The 13,921-nt window shown below is 46.4% G+C and overlaps 1 protein-coding gene across 1 annotated transcript in view; it reads right to left on the bottom strand.

The window, feature by feature from the left end:
* RASL11B (RAS like family 11 member B) overlaps positions 1-444 on the bottom strand; it is a 4,871-nt gene extending 4,427 nt beyond the window's left edge. Inside the window, exon 1 of the mRNA XM_035897704.1 lies at positions 214-444. Within this exon, the coding sequence (XP_035753597.1) occupies positions 214-444 (231 nt within the window). The remainder of the gene's footprint in view (positions 1-213) is intronic.
* Positions 445-13,921: the final 13,477 nt, after the last annotated feature.

Here is a 13,921-nt window from a genome sequence, read left to right as displayed (position 1 = left end):
GAAATGAAGCAACATGTGGGTATGACAATGGCTAAAAAACCAGCAGGAGATGGTGGCGAGGGAGGAGAAATATAAACGAGAGGTGGGTGGGAAATGGGGCACCATACCAGCCTGGAGTGGGGAGTGGTGGCCCATGTACAGCACTCGAAACCCTTGCTGGCATAAGCAAGGAGCCCGAGCAGCAAAATGGAGGAACAAAACCTGCCCACGCACGAAACAAAGCTCGCCAGGAGGGAGGTCGCAGAGCAGGGTAAAACCACTCTCCTGTGGCCAGGCAAGACAGACGCTGTAGTAAAGGCCACCAGAGAACGCTGGCTGCTCATGGCGCAAACAGAAGGAATAGACCCAAAGGGTTTGGCTCAAAACCACAGCAGAGAAAGCGCTAAAAGACTCGGGGGTAGAGCTGGGAGCCTGATGGTGACCTTGGCCAAAGACGGTCGCCATCGCAGCAAACGCACGCTTGTGCAGAGCTTTCTCTAAGCTGCAAAGCTACGTTTGCATATAAAAAAAAAAGGTGGTCCCTGGAATATAATGAAACAAATTGCTGCTCCCGCAGTAGCTGCTGCTTTCCCAGATGTAGAGGGTGAGAGCAGACGCTGTGAGCGATGCCTGGGGCTGAGCGGTGCTGGGTACGACAGAGAAATACTCTCTGCCAGCCACCAGACCGACAAGAGGTTTAGCTGCGTTAGCAGTGAGTTCATTGTAAGGCTACTAGGGTCACAGGGGGAAAAAAAATTGATAGATGCAGTTTAAAATAAATAGAAAAATTTAGGAAAAAAATAATCAACAAGCCTGAAGGACTCAGGACTTGAATACAAAGGAAAGACTGGACTTCTTTACACCAGAGCAGCAGAAATGGTCTGGACATCGTACCTCAAGCAAAGGGGAAGGGTTTCGCAGAAGATCTCCTGGCAGCTTGGCCACTAAGGTCACTGGAAATAGAAAACCTACAGGCGGCGGTGAGGAGGATTGCTCGCCTAAGGCAGGTCTGTCTTCGAGTTGAGGACATGCAGAATAGTAGCAGCCAGAAGCAGTTACTTCAACCAGGGCAAAAGAAGCAGGGCTGTCGTGCAGTGAGAGGGGCATACAGGCTGAAGGAAGTCTGGCGGTATTTCCAAAACCAACAAGCATTTCGCCTCCATTTTCAATGAAGATGATTACGTGAAAGGTGGGAGCAGAAGGAGGATGAGTAACAGGAAGAAAGTCACGGGTAATTACTGCAGTGGGGAAAAACAAATGGTCTCGTCCAGAGTGCAGGCAGGCCAAGTGTGTGAAGGTGAGGGTGGAAGGAGCAAGGAGTTCTACTGTAGCGCTCAAACCATTCTGGAATACCTGCATTAAATAAAGGGAAGGAAATCATTCACAGTAATTTGGACAAATTTTGAAGGAAAGGATAATTAAAGGTACGGGAATAAATGGGATAAAATCCAGCATGGGATTACACGAAATGTTGCTTCAGCATTCAGTATCTTTCCCTGATACAACTTTGTTTCCCATTCCCTTAAAGAAAGGAAATGTGGTAGATGAAATCTGTTTGGGGTCCATAACACCCTATACTGTCCAGACAGGAAACGACCATTTAAGCGGAAGAATATGGGGATCAGGAGGCAACGACTGAGGGGTGTGTTATATGGGAAGCATCAGACTGAAGGAAAGCTGCTCTGTGGGATTCACCAAGGCTCCTGTCATCCTTCATATTTTCATCGTAGGGGTGTCACCGAGAACACAAGCGTGCTAATGAAGCCTGTGGTTGGCAGAGCTAGGAGACCTCACCATTTCAAACAGGGGTGGGAATAGCATACCGGCGAAACTGCATGCCTCTTAGAACAGGACTAATGAAAACATAATTAAACTTGATAATACTAATGGCACATGGAGATTAATCACTAAAATCTCTTCCATTGACTATGAGATCAGAACTTGGAAAAGAAAGACTAGTAAGACGAGTAGGAGCTGTGTAAAAAGGGAAACATAAACCCAGTTTCATCAATAATAAACAATTTCAGAAAAGACCTGCAGTACGATGCGTGATCCTGGCAGCCAGTCGGGGGTAAATAGTGGAACAAGTATGGGCAAAGCCCACTGTGATTATCAGGGACCGGACAGCCCATTTCAGAGCGGGATAAAAACACTTGGTGTGTTCAGTTTGGCAAAACAAAGGAAGTGGGGCTTGGGAAAAGTTTAGTTAAAACTAAGGGCCAGTTTCAGCATGAGAACGGGTGGGTATAGGCTCGTCTCTGCAGTCCGAGTAGCGAAACAACAGAACAGCCCTCTGGCAAGAGTGGCTGGAGCAAAATCAAGTCTGATTTCTTTTGAATGGAGCTGGAGGAGTTTGTAGATGGGATTACATGGTGTGGTTGACTGCAGTGGCAATGAGATCGGATGACCAAGAGATCCCTTTCTAGAGGCCTGTAGACAATATTCTAAAACCATTATATAAATAAATATTTAGGCCTAACATATAGCATTGCGTGCAGCAGCGGTGTCTCCAACATGTAAAGGGGTATGGTAGAAAAGGGGAAATGGGAAAGGGTGACAAAAATGAGATGACACCTCAATAAACCGGTTTTATGAAGGAGATGATTAGTTAAAGACTGGATAAACATGCTAAAATAACCCAGAAAATAGGATCTTCTCCCTCTGTCCCAGAACGCCAATAGCAAAACAATCAGCCAGATTGAAAGGTGGAACTCCTGGAAAAAAACTGAGATACAAAATATGTTCTTGTAAAATACGTAATCGAGCCACTGAGCCAATTGTTGTAGGAAGGCACTGGGACAAAAATTTAAATTATCACTCTACAGAGAAGGAGTGTACATTTATAAAATACGAGAAAATGCAGTTTTACAGTACTTTATGCCTGCATAAAATTCAAAAGCGACAGTAAATTAATCTCCTCAAATTTTGATCCAGTTGCTTAAGCATTATGGACCAGAAACAAGTCTAACAGAGTGTGGACAGGCTTCCCCATCTGTCAGTCTTTTTAATACAAAATTTCTTATGTCTTCTTCTCAGTTATGCAGAAGTGACTGCTGTCAGAGACAAGGTCTTAGCCCGGGTGGTCACGGGTCGGAGCCAGTGTGAATACACACTTCCACACTTAAGGGAAGCATTTCTATCATTTATTTGGTGCCACTGTTCAGAGGGTAACCTTGCACGCAGCTTACACCTTCCGTAAAGACACTTCCATCGGCAGCCAGGGAAGGAGCCTTACTTTGTTATCTAGTGCTTTGCTAATACTGCTAACGCGTGTCTTCAGAGAAACAAGTGGTGTGGACTCAGTGTTCAGAAACACGGCCAACTTCTGCTCGTTCCAGATAAGCATTTACTTTCCTAAGCACCGTGAATTCTCTCTTTGGCTTTATAGGAGGAAATACAAGCAAGCTGTCTGTTCATGGCACAGTACCTATGTCCCACGCTCCCAACGTATAGAGCCAAGTTGACCAACCACTCTGAAAAGCCCAAGAAGACCAGAGTTTACCCCTCCCCTGGCATGGCCCTGCATCACCTTCCAAGAGCTGAACAAAAGAGGGAGGGAACAGAGATATTAAAAGAAACTACATAAACAGGAAAACAGCTTCTCTCTGTACGGGGAGAGATCTCCTGGCCAGCGAAGGCCAAGCTTGCTGAGCAAGATAGGATCTTCATTCCAGGGCAGAGAAAGGGAAGGGGGAGGGAGGGACACGCTCCATGCACCCTCACCTACCCACAGACTCTACGTGGTTTCTATAGCAGCACAATAGCAGACATTTTTCTCTCTCCACAAGAAAGCCTGAGTAATGTTCTGCAATTATATTAGTCTGCATTTTAATCAGATTTTATCTTCTCTTAAGCTTGCTTTTTTTTCCCCTCCCATTTCCTCCTTATGTAACGCTCCCAAACTCTCATCCAAGAGTGGAAAGCTCAGGGTTTTCTTTTCCATTCAGGGCTGCCCATCTGCTGCCAGTATTTTTTTTGTGCTGCGTTGTACCCCCACCATACAAGCAGTTGTTCTGCACGCAGAATGCCAGTTCGATCCAAGAAGGGGGGGGGGGGGGGGGAACCCTGATGATGGAATCTCTTGAATTAATACAAGCTCTAATGCTTCATTCAAAAATGTATACGAGAACGCTTAGCAGAATTTTTGTTTTCCATTTTAGGGATGCCTCGGGATCTATATTAAGCACTCTAAAAACTGTGGCGTTAAAGTGCCATTGCCGGCCTCTCTGAATCTCATCTTGTGTGACAACAGAGTCAGTTTGTCAAGGGGCTAATGCCTGGGTTACCTTAGGAAAACGTCACTGGCAAGTCCCGCTGTGCCAGGCAAAACTGTAGGACGACACTTACACCGGCAGAAGAGCGCTGGGGCTGGTACTGCTTCTCTCAGCTGCTAAGCAAATGAAGAGCCTTCTGCATCTGCAGGTCTAAGCTCTACAGATGCTTCAGCGGGAGTCATCACGCAGAAGTCGCACCCTGAAACGACAGACAGGGAAGGCAGCATTTCGGTTACCACCTCTCCAGGCTGGGGTTGTCACCTCTGGGCGGGCAGCGCCTGGCCCTGCAGCTCTGCTGGCGGGAGGCCCTGGGGCACGTGTCCTGCTCTGCTCAGGGGGGTCAGCCAGAATGACACAAGCTCTTGTTGGGCATGGCTTGAGCTGACCTTGTTCTGAAGTGGAAAGATACTGAAAGCGTTACATTTCTAATACAACTTCTTCAGCAAGAAGGATGTAAATTCAAGTCATGCCTACGTACTACAACAGAAAGTTATGATCAGTGAACGTGTAGGTTGCAAAGTCAAATGGAGAGAATATAGGAAATGCCAGAAATAAGATTGCCTGGGCAACCTTAACTCATCCTCCCACATGCATATGCATTTTGTTACAGCCTTAATTGCATAATGTCATACTGTCTCCTGTCATACTGGCAGTTTGTCTTCTATTTGCCCATGGGAACAGGGCACCTAAATATACTTGAAGGTCCGGATGTTGTTCAGCATTTTTTTTTAAATCCTCAATTAACCGGCCCATGGTGCAACGCAGGAAGTACTCCCTCAGCACAGGAATTGCTAACTCCTTCATGGGCTTGTCATGGTGCGTAGCAAAGAAATGTGAGAAAGGCTCAAACTGTAAGTGGACTAGGCTGCATAAGTCTGGTATGTTCATGCCACTTACTTACACCCTTTTCAGTTGCTACCTCATCTTGAAACACCTCAACACCTTATATACCCCCAAATATTCTGTAGCAAAGTCCCACAGACACACTGCATTGAAGCAGGGGCTATAGCCCTGAAGTTTCTGAGATGAGCAGTTGAACCACCAGGAATGAGTCCGTCTCTCTCGTGACCTGTATGCATCCCTCAGGGCAGTGGAACAACTTTGATGGGAAGAGCAAGAGAGCCCCATCTTAGGCGACACGCTAGACCAGCTGTCTGAGCTTGCTTCTGTAAATGTCAGAGACCTGGGGCCAGGGGCTTCCTTGAAACTGGGGAGAAAAGAGGCAACCTGAATATATGGGAAGCAAGCATGCCGGTAGAGCACATTAGGCCAGGTGCCCGGCAGGGAAGGGTGGTGGGATGGGTGAGAAGTCCCTAAGAATACCAGGCACAGGTCATCCCACCCGTGCTCCAGGTGCAGGTGGTGCAGCGAGGGGCTGTGAGGGCAATCGGGGGAAGAAATGCCTATTTTACAAGAAGGCAGGAGGAAAGACAGGCCTGCTTAGCCTAGCAAACGGTGCCTGCGAGGGGAGATGGTAATTACCTGCTGCCAGCTCACACAGGAGGGATCATGGAGGAGAGGAGAGCTCCTTAGAGCAAGGAGCAGCTCGTCAGAGGGTTTGCCTTATGAGTTGAATTTGCAGACCTTAAATGCTTAAAGGAATTAGGCACTCCACTCCTACTGCCTTTTGGTAGGAACCGGATCCACATACTATTTTAAAAATGCAACTATTGTTAACAATTTGTAATTAACAGTTTAAAAAAACCTGCCTGCGACTATAGAGATTTCCATAAGAAACCAGGTGATCCAAAACATTTTGTCGATAATCCAAAGAAAAAAGGTAATGGGGCAGGTTGGGAAGTAAATGATTCCTGCTTGGGAAACACTACTAGTAAGCTACATAGATATGCAGGCTGGTTACATTTTGCTTCACTGTGTTTCTATATCATAAATTTCTATATCCTGTTTTGTCTGAGGCTAGAACCCATCAGTGATGCTTTGTGAAGATGTGTTTAAGGTATTTAAATGAGCAAGCGCTGCTGCCTACGAGGCAGCCTGAACAGCCTTAAAAAAATTTTATTCATCAAAGTTTCAGGATAGTCATTAGCATTCACACAATTATTATGTGGGCAGATGAGTATAGATAGGCAGCCGAAAGTTGTCAGAGGAATGGCATTCGGTTTTATTAGCAAAAAAAATGAGACTTTGGAGCTACTGCAACACCCCACATTTTAACAACAATCCATTTTTCAATGATACACTGTTCAGCTGGTTAAACATGCACAAGGATTAAACACAGGAAGCTTAAGAGCAGACTCTGTCAGCTATGTTTGTTTTCTATAAATCCCTTTGTGATTATGATGAACAGCTCCATAACAGAGAAGGATGATTTAGTGTTATTGTATAGATGACTCATATAGCCTCTATGGTTTGACAAGAGCACAGGTTTTTTTTCTAAATAAAGCAAGTAGTCAGTCCAAAAATAGAAGTAACACTTGGAAGAATGCAGGTCCTGGAGGAATTACGAATTCCATCTACCAAAAACACAGAGGTTGGTATGCCGGGGCATCTCTGCTGAGGTTATTGTGTGAAAGCCATTAATTCTTCATCTGGAATGTAAATCTATGCCGTCCAAATGGGATTTAAGTATTTCAAGGTAGGACTTCAGTTCCTGGCTGGAGCCAGTTTTAACCGGTCGGGCAATTTTCATGGTCATTTTTCTATTTGCTTTCTTGCTCAGAGCCCAGAGTTATTTGCCCTGTGCTACCTGCAGTGCTGTGGCGTGGAATGGCTGGACTGGGTCCCCAGGCAAGGAAGGGGATGGGGCCCTGGTCCTGCCGGCCGCCAGCTTCCCTCCTCCCTTCACCCCTGGCAGGGCCTCCCCCACCAGCGGGCTTCAGGGTAAGTGCGCTGCTCACAAAGTCGAAGGGGACGCCGCCGCTGCGGTGTAGTCAACTGCACGTTTTAAAGTTTAATGCCGGCTTATTACTAGGAAGAAAAGGAAAGCATCGACTGCAGATAGAAGGAAAGCATTTACCCTTTTTTTTTATGCTATGCCAGAGCACTGTTCCTTCCTCCCTAAAATATTCACGAACTTTGAAAACGCTCTCATTTGCCTGAAATATCCTGGAGATGGGTTTCTGTGGCCGAACAGCAGCTTACCTTTAACACAGTCTCACTGAATTCTCAAAAACAAACACACAAGCAAAAACAAAAAAAGTCTCAGTTTATGAATCCATTAGTCATGGTTTTTTTCAGCATGAATTACAGAAATCTCGGCCAAATGAGAATGGAAAATACAAACAGAGAAACACCTTTTTTTTAGCTCCCAGCTAGAAGTTGCAGGGGTAAGAGCCTACAACAGGCTGTGCCTGAGTGCCCGGTGCACTGGTGCACTGTAGCTTGGCGTGAGTTTTATCCAGGTGCCTAGAAATCATTTGTAGTTCAACCTGGGGCGAAGCTACATCCTGAGAGGGCGTTTCTGTTCACCCTTTCCAAAATAAAGCCCATCGCTACCAGTGCTTGTCAGACACAGGTGAAGACCTGAAAGAAAACCTGTGCTTAAGCTACTTCCACGGAGAAAGGTCCCTCTCCTGGGTGCAGGCTGGGGCGGCAGATTTGCCGAGAGGGACGAGCGTGAGGACGGGGAGCAAGCCAGCTGGCTAAAGGCAGAGGGACTTCCTACCTGGCTTTGTTGCGAGCAGGTTTAACATGGGGTTTCCTTCATTCCCAGCGCCCGGGGAGTCCCACTGTTGCAGGACAGCTGCGGGAGGGATGCAAATACAGCGCAGGAATTGCCCTCAGTCCGGGTGGGATGGACGGCTTGGACTGGAGGCAGCCTTACACACGCCAGCAGGTGACTGGGCTCTTCCAAGGCTCTCATCAGTGGGCAAGCCACCCCTGAGGCAGTAGGACTGGGCTTGGTTTTACAAAACATAAAGACCTCTGCCATATAACCTGAACAACCAAGGCAGCCAACGCCTCATCCTCATTTCAGTACTGCTCCTGCTTAGACCTAATGGCAACGCTGTGCTTTTTGCATCAGGGATGCCTTGCTGTGCTTGGAGCAGGCTGCAGAGCGGCGGCATGCTTCAGTGCAGCTTAACTACCAGTGGGCTCCCTCTGACCTCAGGACCTCTCTGCCGCCTTGTATTAACTGGCAAAGGAAGGACCGCAGCCACAGTCTCTGTTAAACGTTAACTTGAAATACACCGCACTTTAAAGGTCATTTAAATGCAAAGTACTAGCCTTTATTCATTAAAGTATGGAAGAAAATGCTCCATTATATGCTACTGTACTACTGATGTATTTTGCTACAGGTTTGCTTCCACCTCTGTTGATATTAGTAACAAAGTTTACATTAATTTTCATGGTATAGGAATAGAATTATTTACTACAAAATGCATTCCCATAGTCTGGCAAAGAAACAGTATCTAGAAAGTCTGGGAAAATTTATGCTTTTTCACAGCTGCGTTTGTAAAACAGATTTTTCCTTTTAATTTGAAAAAGAATTCTGACTCAAGATACAATTTCCAATTGCTGAAATGAATACTAAGACTCAGCATTAAGCTAGCTATAAAGCAAGCTATATGCTTGCTAAGAGCATATAGAAAAATCTGTGTAATAAGTCAGGGTTAAGAACAATTCCAACTACAATGAACTACTGGAAAATAGACAATGTTGAAATTTAATATGTATTGGGTTTTTACTGCTTTCTAGGCAAAGAATCACTATCTGCAGATTGAGCTACAAACAATAGTAATTCTACGCAGCAGCTATTGTCAGCATCTCTCCTGAATTCCCATGGGCATGAAAGGGAATAGGTTTTGCACAAAAATAATTAGGAGAACCAGGCAAATGAGGTGTTATGCAGGCCATGCTACTTAGCCATAGATGTAGGCAACAGCTGACTCACTGCTTAGAATGACACATTCTCTCACGTCTTGGCATCTGAAATAGCTGAAACATCACAAACTGATAATAGGATCTCTAACCGAGAAGGAGAAGTATTTTGCATTAATATTACATGCACCCATGAATAAAACATTAACACGTAACTAGAATGTTTTTCACTTGTATCTGAGCAGTAGCTGCAATCTCAGCTGTTTCAAAATATGTATTCTTTCAAAATACCAGGAGGCAGTTGTACATAAAAGATTCATTCTCTTCTGGGGTATGAATCAGCTTTGAAAGGACTGAAGTTGCGATTCATTCTCCTGTCTGCTCAGCAAGCAGTACAACTACATTATTACTGATTTGGGACAGATTGTAATGTTTTAATCTATGCTAATTTAGTTTACAATTTTTCCTAACGCTAGGACAGACTGTCCTTTAGCTGGCAAAGTAGTACTAAGCAAGGATATTTTATTTATCTTGTCTTACTGTTTTAAATAAAATACAAAGGCAAATTATGTGAGTCTTGGTTTGTGTTTCAGGCTCATAGTTCCACTTGAATTTGAAAAAGCGCCCAACAGATTTTCAGGGAAAAGCTCTTCAAATACGAGAAAAGAAGCACACAACAAGTAGACAATGGAAAACAAATTCTGAAAAAGAAGTGAAAGCGAATAGCACACGGCACTTGGGATGGGGCGAGAGACAGACACCATGGGCAGGCTGGATAAAGGGCCTGTGATAGCACCCCAGCAAGCAAGGGCTCTGCAAAGAATACATTCACCCTATAATATTTTGCAGTCCGCAATGCGTAGGTTTCTTAAACGGTGCCACACTGCTGCGTTCTGCAGGTGTTTGCTTCTGTCGTTACATCCTCAGAGTTGTGCCAGTCACCAAGAGCTACAGCAATGACATGCAGCGACATTCAGGTGCTGAGAGATGAGCCCTGCTGCCAGCCCCACCTCCCGACTCTGCTGGTGGCTGTTGGCTCCGGCAGTCCAAGCAGCAGAAGGAAATGCAGACACAGTTCATCTGCCTCAGAAAACAGATTAGCTGTTGCCCTGAGCCCAGAGGTGTATGGACAGCCAGAGGTGGAACGGGGAGATCAGAAGAGGTGAGAAACATTTCTCTTTGCTGAGTTCAGCCCAGTCTCAGCAGCACAGCCGGATTTGAAGCTTACTGACATTGCTAGGGTTTCTGGATCTCGGTGGCTTTGGCTCAAGGCCTCCAAGAGATGAGTGCCTCCTTGAATCTGAGGTGCCCAAAGTTAACTCGTTTGAGTGCCACCACTGACGGCAGTAGGTACCAAGGTGTAAAGAGACTCAAATGGCAGTGATCATGGTCACACCTCAGGATGAAGCACATCCCAATCCCCTCGCTCCAAACTTGTGCCACCCACCCTAACACTGGGCCAAGTCCAACCAGACTCCATGCCTTCCCCCACCATCACCTTCCTATCCCATACAAACCCATATGCCCAGCCCAGCCCTTGCACATGTCTGCCCACCCCTGCCCCATGCCTCAAGCTGTCTTTTGGCACCCTGAGCCAAAAGTGTGGCTCCCACGCTGGCGACACTCCTGTAGGCTTCCCTGCCAGGCCACCCTTGCGTCTGAGGGCTTGCCGGGCAAGAGGCCAGAGCCCCCCCCGCCCCCTGCCAGTGCTGACGAGACGCCCGAGACAGCTGCTGGCTGCCGCCCCAGGGTGCTGAGAGGAGAGCAGAGCCAGCTCCAGGTTTGGGCATGCACTGGCTCCTGGGCTCACAAGTGGTACGGGCACTGGCACGCAGCCGCGATGCTGTGCGAGAGATGAAGTGGCCTGGGTCTGGCACAGTGTCCTGGTTCTTAGGACAAGTTAGTCTGTTCACTCTCACAAGGTTTTTTTCTGTTTTGTTTTTTTTTTTCCCCCTCAATGCCTTTTCACATATTTTCCCCTGGCTAATTGCCATAAAGGTCTGTCATCGTGCAAGAAACTGCTGGTTACTTGTAGGTGAAATCTGTGGCTTCAAGCATGGCTTCATCAGGGATGTATGAGAAAACATAAGCATCGCGGGTGTGCGGGGCTGTTGAGACTGCCAGCATGGGCGACAAGGCTGGATACAGAACAAGTACAATTTAAATTTCATCACATATTACTGGAGGACATATACTTCATGTCTAGAAAATGAAGCTGTTATTACAAGATGAAAATCCGTACGCTATGAGGCTCGTTTTTGGCCTCGCTGCAAGGCTGTGCTCGCAGGAGCGGAGCTGTTGCAAAGCAGTAAGGGACATGCTCTGATTCACCGTGCGATCCAGCAACAGCTTCCAAACCGTGGAGCAGTTGTTTTCCTTCCAGTCACCAAACGGCTTTTGTTCACCTGCCAAATTCAGCTGACTTGCCCTGCCTTGCAGCCCTTTGGGAAGAAAGAGCAGACCCAACTGGCATACGCCGTAGTCACAACGAAGGCAAGCTCCTCCAAGCTCAGACATTCTTCAGCCCACAGAGAAGACAAACTGCAGGTAAAGATATGCAATATCTTTCAAGGAGACAAATGGAAGCAATATGTGCTGTATCCAGTACTAGCAGGCTGTGTTTTTGCGATACATACTGGGCTTTTTGAGAGAGCTAGAGTAAGATTAGCGGGACTCTGCAAGGAACCCCAAACAAGACCCGTGATACGAGAACCATATGAGCTCTTGGATCAGCCCCATTGCTCTGGATGGTTTCTTCGTCCTCCTCCTAGTGCCTTTCTACATACTTGCTTCTTGGAGTCCCCAGTATTCAGTCAGTTTTAGCAAGAGGAAATACGCTGTACACAAAAGTATTACTAGGAAAAAAAAATGGTACAGTAGCTGATTTCTTAATTGTGGGAAAATCAAGAAAGCACTTTATGCACAGTTCAAGAAGCTTCTTTCCCATTTTCCTTCCCTTCTCTTCTCCTTTCCCATCCCCCAAGTTCTCTGATAGATATTTTGGGGTGTATAAATTGTGGCCACAGAGTGCGCATTTCTAAAACATGCTCTGCTGTTCACCTAGATATAAAACATGTAGTTAGCCCTCTCCATAAATATCGAAACATTCACCTGTTTGCTGTAATGTTGTATTGCTTATTCCTCATTTTCCCCATCTCTGGAAAGAGGCAGTAATGTTTCCCATCATCATCAAGTGCTCTAAGGTGGGTGGATGAAGAGCGCTATCAAGGTGTGATGCATTGTTAGTAAAATGGTGGCTTTCACAAAAATGTGCAGGTGCTTTCGGAATGCAAGTGAGGCCAGGTTGTGCTGGCAAAGGATGAAAGTTGGGGGAGCTTTCTGGGGGGGAAGTCCCATGATTCCTTAGCAGGGATTAACTTTTATCAACTCGGCAAGATGGCAGAGCCACTCATCAACTGCTGAAGTGAGGATGAGGTAAAAAGCCTGGAGGGTCTGTCCCTGCTGTTGTCTCAGTGGTGCTCCTCTCCTGGGGGATGGCCAAAGCAGCTTCAGGAGGACAGTGGCCCACAGAGCTTCACAGGGACTTTGCTATCAGCCAAAGTCAGTAGGAAGGATGATGCTTTTATACCCAACCAGTCCATTTCTCATGTCCAAAAAGACATAGGGTCGCATGATGATCTTGGTTGCATGAACACTGATGCTGTGAAGTTTCTTAGACCCAGCTTTACTAAGACACTTAGGGATAGTGATGCTCAGAGACACAGGTCAATCCTTTGGGTGCAGATGTTCAGCTCATTTATTTCTCTTCAGAGGGTGGAGTGATGGAGACTGCCTACAACTGCCCATGACTGCCTAGAGGTTGAAGTGCTCATCTAGAAAGCAGGAGACCTATGTTCAGTGCTCTCCTCAGCCTAAGACGATTCAAAGACATACCTTGCCCCCTCCAGGAGTCTCCTCCAGCCACTGGACTGCATACTTCCATGGAGACAGGGCATTCCCTGCCTCTTCTCTCAAAGCAGAATGATAGAACAGAAAAGAAACAAGCTTCAGAGGGCCAGTGAGAGAGAGAACAAGCAAGAAAGCACCTCTCTCTCTGTTGTCCACTAACGTGAGCATTCTGCTGAAGGAAGGAGGCTTTGGCTCCAGTCTGCTTCCAGAAGAGCTTACATATTTTTATCCTGTCCTTCACAGGACTACGTATTCGGTGGGGAGAAGGAACAACCGCACTTGTTATTTTATGAAATACAGAGGTCTTCAATCTAAATTTGCTTGATAACTACTGGCATTTGCTAACTCTGAATTGTGAGAGGAGTTTAAGTGCCATATACTTCCATCCAGCTGTGAGAATAATTAACATGAACAGACCCCTTCTTGAAAAATAAAAGGTTTCTCAAGTAAACAATCCAATGGCTGATGCTAGAATGCCATAGCCCACATGAGCAGAGACAAACCAATGATTCATTAATACTTCTAGCTGGAAAGCTAGGGGCTGTTACCCTGTTGATGAATGTAACCTCCTATCTCTCATTAGAGCACAGACTGGAAGCAAGCCCAAGTCAACCTTTATTATTATAATGAGTCATATGCAGTGGGGCAACTGTTCAGACCTCCCCTGGAGCCCTCTTGTGCTAGGCGAAATAAGGGGCAGTCCAAAAACCAGATGGCTTCACAGACCCGTCCTGTTCTCTAACTGTGACAGTCACAGGTAAGCCCTGCAGTCTTCTAAACGGGGGCTCAAAAATTGCCGACTCAGCAGCGGGGCAGCCCCTAACAATAACCAGCTGGGGGGATGGTGGTGAATTTGCTAAGGTCATGGGCAAGTGCATGCATTTTGTGGCGTTCATTTTCTCCCCCCTGCTGGCTCTGCTTTTGAGAACAGCAGGGGATAGCGGCTGACAATGATCCAGAACTCTGAAACGCTCAGA

The sequence above is a fragment of the Egretta garzetta genome, unplaced genomic scaffold (assembly GCF_000687185.1).
Source record: "Egretta garzetta isolate BGI_Z169 unplaced genomic scaffold, ASM68718v1 scaffold557, whole genome shotgun sequence".
NCBI lineage: Eukaryota > Metazoa > Chordata > Aves > Pelecaniformes > Ardeidae > Egretta > Egretta garzetta.
This window is presented reverse-complemented; position numbering and strand designations above follow the sequence as displayed.